The sequence below is a fragment of the Chanodichthys erythropterus genome, chromosome 19, assembly GCF_024489055.1.
Source record: "Chanodichthys erythropterus isolate Z2021 chromosome 19, ASM2448905v1, whole genome shotgun sequence".
Taxonomy (NCBI): domain Eukaryota; kingdom Metazoa; phylum Chordata; class Actinopteri; order Cypriniformes; family Xenocyprididae; genus Chanodichthys; species Chanodichthys erythropterus.
In genome coordinates this window covers 2091181-2102156 of record NC_090239.1, presented here as the reverse complement: position 1 = coordinate 2102156, position 10976 = coordinate 2091181, and the positions used below count along the sequence as shown (strand labels likewise).

The 10976-nt window shown below is 36.5% G+C and overlaps 1 protein-coding gene across 8 annotated transcripts in view; it reads left to right on the top strand.

The window, feature by feature from the left end:
- Positions 1-10976, top strand: part of polr3a (polymerase (RNA) III (DNA directed) polypeptide A) — a 59414-nt gene that overhangs the window by 17926 nt on the left and 30512 nt on the right. For all 8 annotated transcript variants that reach the window (XR_010892748.1, XM_067369881.1, XM_067369883.1 and 5 more), the window contains 6 exons: positions 4996-5247; positions 5396-5531; positions 5627-5764; positions 7272-7443; positions 7525-7679; positions 7793-8032. Coding sequence is in view for 7 of the 8 variants with exons in the window: in XM_067369881.1 (XP_067225982.1) it covers positions 5204-5247; positions 5396-5531; positions 5627-5764; positions 7272-7443; positions 7525-7679; positions 7793-8032 (885 nt within the window). In the remaining variant the exon portion in view is untranslated. The remainder of the gene's footprint in view (positions 1-4995; positions 5248-5395; positions 5532-5626; positions 5765-7271; positions 7444-7524; positions 7680-7792; positions 8033-10976) is intronic.

Sequence of the window (10976 nt, the reverse complement as noted above, 5' to 3'; positions counted from 1 at the left end):
GATTCGTTTTTTTGCAGTGAAGTGTCGATGCATGTGTTGCTGTTAAGCATTGGGCAGGACTCTGCATTGCTGTCTGAAAACATCATTAGTTACTTTACACACAATCTGAATCTTTACATACACACAGTGTATCTGATGGAGCAGTAATGGTCAGATGGTCTGATCTTGTGATAAAAGACTTTTTATAACCATCCTCTGCTCTGACACACAGTGCCTTTCATATTTCTGACCTCTCCTTCAACTCAGTGTTCCCATTACTGACTCATTCTTCACACACACACACACACACACACACACACACACACACACACACACACACACACACATACAGTGCCATTACATGCACATGCTCACAACACACTTTATTTATTCATCATTTCATGATCCACAGAACGGGATTTGCACAAGATCAAATACCCAAATCAAACAAGACTCGCAAGGCTCTCAAAAATCAACAGCCAAATAAATATGCAAACAATCCTCTCCATATGTACAGTTTTAATACATCTACAATAAATCATTACACAACCATAGTGGATAAAAGCACATTAATGAGACTCAGCATCCTGTTAGTCAGCTGTTAACTTAACTAAAGCTTTCTTAATCTCAATAGACGCCGTAAACAAACTACAGATGAATAAATCATTCCATGTTCACTGTTATTGGGATTAAAATCGAATTATTCCACACTGAAAACATCTTTTAGTCTCTCTGCTGGATCCCATTAGATGTCTGCTTCATCTATCTATTCCATCAGAAGGTCCTTCAGTTATTAACACTGCAATGAGATTCTGCTTGACAGAGCTTTCCTGGACGTTTTAAAAGGTTTTTAAAAGCCTGGGCGCGTAAATCCTTTAACAGATTTACAGAGTCAGACATGAAACGTGAAATCACATTCTAGTGAAATTTACAGTCCAATTACAAAACAAAACATATTAAGCACTGAAGGTCTATGGTGAGTTTGGTGCACAATATTAAATGCTTTATGAGGAATGAATATATTAATTAATTAAATAATTTATATTTTTACTACTTTTAAATTAATAGCCAGAAAGGGCTACATATTATGTTAAAAATCAAATCTGCAAGTTTGTTGAGTAGTATGCGGACTATTTTATACTGCCACATTAATATCATGATTCATGATCATTATATTTGATTTTGGTTTGCCTGCAAAAGCTTCTGCCATAAACAAACCTTTATCAAACTGCGCCACCTATAGGCAGACCGACAGATAGGACTACTGCTGGAATCTGACTTATAATAAGAACCAACAATATCTGCAGAACTCAATACCAAATTACTACACAAGCTAGAGCAGAAGTGTAATGCAGAACGTAGAGAAAGAGAGAGTTTTTTATTTTAAAATAATAGTTTGTTGCAAAGTCTGCGGTTTTCCCGTGGAATTGGGCTACTTTAACACTGTTGCTGCGGGTTGTTTTTCATGTCTACGGGTTGAAGCTACATGAAAATAGCATGATATTCAGCCCCTGGAATACAAATTTTCCCAGGAACTGCACCAAAAATGCGGATTTTACCCCGCGGAACGCATTTTTTTTTACTGGGGGACCTCCCCTGAAATGCAATTGGGCTAGTTTTGAGTAGCAATCGGGTGGGTTTTGTTGTGAAAACCTGGAAACCCTGTGATGTACCTTTGTCTTTAACAGTGTTGCCAAGTCCGCAGTTTTCACCGGGAGTTTAATTGACAAGCAATCTAACCAATCATAATGCCGAATCTGCCATTTTGTCTGACAAAGCAGTCAGGAGTTAGAAGATTAGAAGATAGACTTGAAAAATGGTGTGTACTGACGTCTTTTCGCATTTGAAACAACATTCCTTCTGATGTTCATTTATGTTTATTTGATGATATAAATTAACTAGTAGGAAGACATGATCGGTTCATGAGCCACTTGAGCTGAGGCACAACAGCAATCAATCTGTCACGACACATTAAAGAGCCACAAAACGTTTTTTATTATTCGAATTTCTCAAAGATCAGATAGGGTAAGCTCTGGCTTCGTGTGGATGTAGTCTTAGTCCCTGGAACGCAAATTTTACCTGTGGAGTACAAAAAACGCAAATTTTACCCCCCAGACCGTGATTTTTACTGTGACCCCCTGAAATGCGATTAGGCTAGTTTTGAGGAGCATTTGGGAGGGTTTTGTTGTGAAAATCTGTCAACCCTGGTTTTTAATTTTACTCATGATCGTTGTGTGGTCTCATCGGATCGTCATCGAATCGCATTCCACTACTGAGGAACAGAGAGGAAAAAAAGCAAATTTGCTTTTCGTTGAGAAGGAACAACCAATCAGATTGAGTTAAAAGGCTGTATTTTTCAAGTCACTTTGGCTGTCTTGAAGACCAACAAAGGCTTTATCAGTGACACGAGCTTGTTAACGGTTATTTCTGTTTTGGCGGCAAACATGGCGTTCAAACGTCTCACTGGCAACTGCCACTAATCCAGCATTACAGAGGCAAAGAAGGTACTACTTTCCCCAAACTCACAGAAAACATCAGGATTTATAGTATTTGAGACTTACATACTATATTTAGTCATGTTTTCATTTCTCCCTGATGGGGTCATTCGTTTCCCGCGATCCCATGGGCTTATAGGCGGTGTTTAGTTCAGTCATAAAATTAATTTTACCAGGAACCCCACCAAAAACGCAGATTTTATCCCCAGAATGCGTTTTTTACTGGGGGACCCTCCCTGAAACGCAATTGGGCTAGTTTTGGGCTAGTTTTGAGTAGCAGAATCGGGCGGGTTTTGTTGTGAAAACCTGGCAACCCTTTGTTGTACCTTTGTTTTTGGCAGTGTTGCCAAGTCTGCGGTTTTCCCGCGGAACTGGGCTACTTTAACACTGTTGCCGCGGGTTTTTTTTTCATGTCCGAGGGTTGAATCGACCAAAAATAATGTGATATTTAGTCCTTGGAATGCAAATTTTACTTGTGGAGACCTGCCAAAAATGTGAATTTTACCCCCCAGACCGTGATTTTTACTGTGCATCTCCCTGAAATGCGATAGTTTTGGGCTAGTTTTGAGGAGCAATTTGTTGTGAAAACCTGGCAACCCTGGTTTTTAGTTTCACTCATGATCGTTGTGTGGTCTCATCGATCGTCATCGGATTGCATTCCACTACTGAGGAACAGAGAGGATGAATGCTCTGGAAAGCAAGGAACAACCAATCAGACACAATATACACTTGTATTGAGTTAAAAGGCTGTATTTTGAGTCACTTTGGCTGTCTTGAAGACCAACAAAGGCTTTATCAGTGACACGAGCTTGTTAACGGTTATTTCTGTTTTGGCGGCAAACATGGCGTTCAAACGTCTCACTGGCAACTGCCACTAATCCAGCATTACAGAGGCAAAGAAGGTACTACTTTCCCCAAACTTACAGAAAAAATCAGGATTTATAGTATTTGAGACTTACATACTATATTTAGTCATGTTTTCATTTCTCCCTGATGGGGTCATTCGTTTCCCGCGATCCCATGGGCTTATAGGCGGCGTTTAGTTTAGTCATAAAATTAATTTTACCAGGAACCCCACCAAAAACGCAGATTTTATCCCCAGAATGCGTTTTTTACTGGGGGACCTTCCCTGAAACGCAATTGGGCTAGTTTTGAGTAGCAGAATCGGGCGGGTTTTGTTGTGAAAACCTGGCAACCCTTTGTTGTACCTTTGTTTTTGGCAGTGTTGCCAAGTCTGCGGTTTTCCCGCGGAACTGGGCTACTTTAACACTGTTGCCGCGGGGTTTTTTTTCATGTCCGAGGGTTGAATCGACCAAAAATAATGTGATATTTAGTCCTTGGAATGCAAATTTTACTTGTGGAGTCCTGCCAAAAATGTGAATTTTACCCCCCAGACCGTGATTTTTACTGTGCATGTCCCTGAAATGCGATAGTTTTGGGCTAGTTTTGAGGAGCAATTTGTTGTGAAATCCTGGCAACCCTGGTTTTTAGTTTCACTCATGATCGTTGTGTGGTCTCATCGATCGTCATCGGATTGCATTCCACTACTGAGGAACAGAGAGGATGAATGCTCTGGAAAGCAAGGAACAACCAATCAGACGCAATATACACTTGTATTGAGTTAAAAGGCTGTATTTTGAGTCACTTTGGCTGTCTTGAAGATCAACAACATCAAAGTCTTTATCAGTGACACGAGCTTGTTAACGGTTATTTCTGTTTTGGCGGCAAACGTGGCGTTCAAACGTCTCACTGGCAACTGCCACTAATCCAGCATTAGGCAAAGAAGGTACTACTTCTCCCAAACTCACAGAAAACATCAGGATTTATAGTATTTGAGACTTACTATATTTAGTCGTGTTTTCATTTCTCCCTGATGGGGTCATTCGTTTCCCGCGATCCCATGGGCTTATAGGCGGCGTTTAGTTCAGTCATGAAATGATTGACAGGTGAGGGAGTGAAATGTGTGTGTGTGTGTGTGTGTGTGTGTTAAATGAGTATGTTATTATTTATGACAGGAAAATCAATGATATTTCACTAAATATATGTCAGTCATGATATTTCACTAAATATATCAGAGAGGATATTTGACCCTCAGGTATTGAATTCTATTTTACAAAACATAATTATGAAAAAACAAGGTTCCTGTTTCTTGAATGTGAAGGCGCAGTTGTCAATTTTTGCATGAGAATTGCAGGCTGCAGGGGTTTATTAATGTCAAACAGAGCTTGTTTATGCAAATCAGATACTTGAATAAATGAATAATATTGCTAATTAACATCTGCTTGGCATTCTGTGCTCATTAGTTGAAAAATAATTATTCTAAGATGTTTATACTGTATTTTACGGTGTATAAATAAGAGAGCAGTGACATCTAGTGGTTGTGTCTAAAAATGCAAACCTTTCAAAGCGTACACAACTAAACTCCAAAATGTTTATAATTCATACTCATTCATATGTAACTGATTTTGCTCCAAATATAACAATTTTAACAAGACTTTGCTAATTGTTTATGTTTTTCCAGAGCGCTCCCCGTCGGCAGGTGTCGCTGAGCGCAGATGACGCGCCGTGACGCGCTCAGTCTTCACGAGAGGCGCATGGACGCGACGTCAAAGCAGTGCTGCATGTGGCACAAGGATCAGACGAGATCTTCATTAAACACTGCAGTGTACGCTAAAATTAATATTGATTTGACTAAATTCACACGCTGAGTGCGTGGACGCGCCGCAGTCATGGTGAAGGAGCAGTTTAGAGAGACGGATGTGGCCAAAAAGATGTAAGTTTTTGGGTTGCATGCAGGATAAACATGTTTCATCAGAACTTTATATACAAATATGCCAACTAGGTGTCTGAGCATGCATGTGTATATGAATGTAATCATGCATGTAAAAGTCTATTGATGTTTGTTTCTCTGGTTTTATCAGAAGTCACATCTGTTTTGGCATGAAATCAGCAGAGCAGATGAGACAACAAGCTCACATTCAGGTGGTCAGCAAGAACCTCTACAGCCAAGACACCAGCCACACACCGCTGCAGTATGGAGTCCTGGACCACCGCATGGTGACCGCACAAATACACTCGCTACACTCATAATAAAATGGGAATATGGCTTTTTAGATGATTAAAAGAGGCTTGATCGTCTCTTTTGTGTTCAGGGTACCAGCGAGAAGGACAGACCGTGTGAAACCTGTGGGAAGAACCTTGCTGACTGTCTCGGACACTACGGATATCTGGATCTGGAGCTGCCCTGCTTTCATATCGGATACTTTAAAGCTATTGTTGGGATCCTGCAGGCAAGTTCACTGTGGCACTTGTTTACAGAAACAAATTTACGACAGAAAATTGGGCGTACAGTTGTTTTTATTGTATTATGTATTTATATTATTACATATTATATTATGTCACAGAAAAATATTAAGTCGACCAATATAAAACCTATAAATATAAATCTATAATTCAATATAACTCAGAAGTAAAAATAATAAAACCTGTAACTAATAATAAATATAGGATTTTTAATTAATTACATGTTATGTTTATCAAATATAATATAGTATATATAAATATGTAAATACAATATGAATCATATTCATATAAACTGGTAAATAAATAATAATATATTAAGCAATGTAAATATAATATGATTTTTAATTAATTATAAAATATTATGTATATCAAGTATAATTTAGTAAAAACAACATTATGTATTATAATTTAAATTGTGTTGTAAATTATTGTATATAAATGTTTTGTATAATATTTTATGCATTGTATTATGACTCATAATATAACAATATTAAGTCAATAATTTAAAATGTACAATACAATATAAATATTTTATTTTTAATAAATTACATATTTTGCAAATATAATATATTTTAATATATATAAATATAAATGATATTCATTCAATTATAATATAAACTGGTAAATGTCAAATAATATAATTTAATGTCAAATAATATAATTTAGTAAAATAATATTATGTGCTTATGATTTATATTATAAATTATTGTATATTATCGACTTATTAATGTTTTGTATAATTTATGTATTGTATGAGTCATAATATAAAAATATTAAGTCAATAATATAAAATCTACAATATAAATCATAGTCATAATTTATAGTCAAAATATAAAAACTAAATATACTATACAATATAAATATGAGTATTAAAAAATATGTAAATATAATATATTTTAGTTTATATAAATATAAATTATATTCATATAAATGTAATATATACTGGTAAAATAATAAAAACTAATGTATTATACAATATTAATTTAATATGATTTTTACTAAATTAAATGTGCATATCAAATATAATATAATTTAGTAAAAAAGATATTATGTACTTATGATTTATATTATAAATTGTATATTATTGACTTTATTCATTTTTATTATTTACTGAATTTATTGATTTGTATTGTCATAACTCATATTATTGACTTAATATTTTTGTATTATTATAAAAACGATACATATAAACAATATATCATATAGTATCAATCGTAATCATATAAATGTAATTTAATTTAGTTAATATAATAAAACCTAACCTAACTAAATAATAATAAATTATCCAATATAAATATATTATGATTTTAATAAATTACATATTCGTACATCATTATACATTGTAATACTGCAGATTGTTTTTTGCTAAATTTTCACATTGATTTATGAGTTATATTGTATTAGTTATATTATAAATATTTAAATTTATATTTTTTATTATTTTATATTATTGACCTAGTTATGTGAATCTTATTTATATTCTTGTTCGTTCAGATGATCTGTAAGACGTGTTCTCACATCCTTCTCGCCAAAGAGGAAAAGCTTCAGTTTCTGGATTACTTGCGTAGACCTGGACTGGCGTACCTGCAGAAGCGTGGCCTCAAGAAAAAGATCTCTGACAAATGCAGGAAGAAGACCGTATGCGCGAACTGCAATGCGTTTAACGGTAAAACACCGGCTGGATGAATTCTGCACTCTTCTGCATTGATTATTATAATGAGATGAAATATTGCTCATGTCTCTCCAGGCCCCGTAAAGAAATGTGGCTTGCTGAAGATCATTCATGAAAAGTATAAGACCACAAAGAAAGTCATCGATCCCATGGTGTCAGATTTCCTCCAGTCATTTGATGTGGCCATTGAACACAACAAAGAAGTGGAGTCACTACTGACCAGAGCACAGGTTAATATCCACCAATCAGGATGCAGGAAAACTGTTTTGTGGATTTTGCAGTGTTGTTTTATCTGCTATAACTGAAAGTTTTATATTTCCTCTTCTCGTTTCTTGTCATCCAGGAAAACCTCAATCCTCTGGTCGTGTTGAATCTCTTCCGGAGAATTCCAAACGAGGATGTTCCTCTTCTTCTGATGAATCCCGAATCCGGAAAGCCCGCTGACCTCATCCTGACACGCCTGTTAGTGCCGCCCCTCTGCATCCGGCCCTCCGTCGTCAGCGACCTCAAATCAGGAACCAATGAAGATGATCTTACCATGAAGCTAACGGAAATCATCTTCCTCAACGACGTCATCAAGAAGGTACGCAGGTCACATCAGGCTCGTTTGAGATGCCTAGTAGATGATTGCAGAGGAAAAATTGACATTTTGTCCATAGAAATGGCTGCGGTGTGTTTCCCACACAGTGTGCGGATGCGATTAATTGATAATCATTGACAATTATCAGTTTTACCGATTAGTTGTTGCAGATCTACCATGCAATGGAAGTGGATGCATTTGAAATATTGCTGCTTTTACATAAAGAAGGATGTGAAAAACAAGTGATCCAGTGTAATTACTCTGAAATCTCTCTTTTCCATCCAATTTTAGTTGAATAAAGACATTTTATTGGATAAGAGTTCCTGCTAAATAATTACATGCATTAAATTAAAGAAAATCTGACTTTTTCCGTCTTTAAGTGCTATAATCGGGTCACCAGTGCATCTACCAACACAGAAAATGTGAAAAAGCACAACCCAGTAACTTTGTTTTGGCAAGCCTTTCTCTGCAAGCATGTGAAAAAAGGAGCTTCTCAGATTTCACTCCCCTAGTGACGTAGGAAGGGGATCTTTTTATAATATTACCGCCCCTTAATCTGCACATTTCCACCCACGGCACCATCATTTTGTTTTCGCAAACGACAACGTTGTACAAGTTCTAAATCCATGGCAAAAGTTCAAGCAAAGCATGCTGTTCTGAACAATATTTAGAGCAGGGGTCTCAAACTCAAATCGGCGGGGGGGGGGGCGTTTCTGTGATTGACACCTCATAGGAGGGCCATATTAACCTTCAAGCGCAAGAAAGCGCAACATTTCAGAAAATGTACTTTCCTTTGCATTATTTCTCATTTACTTTCATTAGGCCTACTAAAATGTTTTTATACCTATACTATAAATATTTTATTTACCATATTAAATGTAAACAGCAGTGTCTCTCTCATTGTTACAGAGTGTAATATAATTATACAATAGTACTAATATAGTGACAAAACAAAACCAGCAAAACTTGTGACTTGGTGGGGTCAGAAATAAACAAAAAACTGGAGCTATATATATCAACTTTATTTTGTCAAAAAATAAAAATCTTTCATTGTTACATACATTATTAGTTTTTAACATTTAGTGGAAGTATTTTAAGTAATTTTCCCTTACTTTGTTAGCTTAAATAACATTAAAATCTTGCACTGAACAACACTGTACTGAACAAATACAATCCCTGAATACATTTGTGCACGCTTCTGTTTCTTGACAGACACCTGCAGCGCTTGTGCTCACACATTTGTCCAAGATGCCGTTTGAACATCGGTAACGTTTAATGGTTGCATCGGACGCGTTTCGGTGGTTTGAATTGGCGCTCGTGACTTAAAGTCGAGTGCTTTTACTGTGATTTAGGTAAGCGCGCTCATAATAGAAGCGAAACGGTTGAGAGCGCGGCTCATGGTTGCATAGCAACGACAGACGCCACTGGAGCAAAAGCGCATTGGAAAGGAGAATGCGGCTCGGCCGCTTATGTGATGCGATATGTGAATGCCCCATAGAACGGCGACTTTTTCTTTGCATGTCAGACAGGTAGCAACTAGGGATTAATAATAATTTAGCGGGCCGGATTATGTTTTATTTTTGAGATTAGTTGCAGGCCGGGTAGAGGGGGAGGGCGGGTCGTAAATGGCCCGCGGGCCGGCAGTTTGAGACCACTGATTTAGATTCTTGTTAGCTTGGATAGCTTGCAAGTTGACCCTGGCAAGCTCAATTGCTAATAAAGGAGCGTTTCTGTCTGAGCGATATTTTGGAAAAAAATATTAGACCATTCATAGCATTTTTATAGCATTCATAAACGATAGCCTGGTGTGTATGACTCTGTTTGGCAAACACAGTGCTTCCCACACAAAGACTTTACTTGGGCGGGCTGCCCAGGTATATTAACGGCCGCCCAAGTATATTTGGAGACACATTTATGCTTTTATTTTTATCCTCTTATTTTGTATCTGCCCAAGATAATTAAACCATCAAATAACTAGTGGAAAATCTCCCCTCGCTCTACACGTTTCGTACCTGCTCGTTACTTGTGCTTCAGAACTGTTTACTCCCGCTGACATTCCCACATGCGCAACAGCACTTCAGACTGCTTCAAAGTGATTCTCAATCAATGGAAAGTGCAGATTTATGCCAAGTGATTGCTAATGAACTCAAGTTGATGAATTATGACAATGTCTACTTTATGGCCTTTGTATAACATGTTTTAGACGGTTGTAAAAATCTGAAAGATCAGCCCGCAGTTGTGTAGACATTTCAAAATAAGAGTCCCGGTGTATTTCAGGCTTGTTTAGAATTAAAAGTTTTTTTTTTCTTCTGGGCATTATTGGTATTTTGCTTACACAATAAATTGTATTTAATTTGATTTCCATTTAATTCATAGTAAATTATTGTAGTCTCCCCCACAGGAAGAAAACACTAAAAACATTATTTGACACATATATTATTCATTATGTAATGGATAAATTGTCCACTTTGGTGGCTGAACAGAAAAAAGGCTTGACGCTCACTGTCCAAAAGATTCCATTGTCCACAACATAATTTTCCGAAACTGAAGTATTATTTATTACAAAAAAGCAACTGTATGCAAAATCAAAAAATCAAAATCTCAAATAACTAAAGGATTGAAAAGATAACAAGTAGATTGAATAAGTCTATTTCGCATGGTGTCAGGCCGTGAGGTCAAAGACTGTCACTTCCGGTTCTGGCCACGCCCTCAGGTGAAGTCACAGGAACTTTATTTCCAGAGGCCTTACATCTCCAACTTCAACCCCTAGATGGTGTCAACTCAAATAACAGCTCACATAAGATATTTAATAAACATAATACTTAAATTAATCCCATTTTAGCTCCTACACATTATATAAATTTTACTAGTAAAATTTGTCCTATTCACAGAGAGAGACACTATATGTCATAGCAAGGAGAACCATTTAAATGCTGTAATTTTGCAT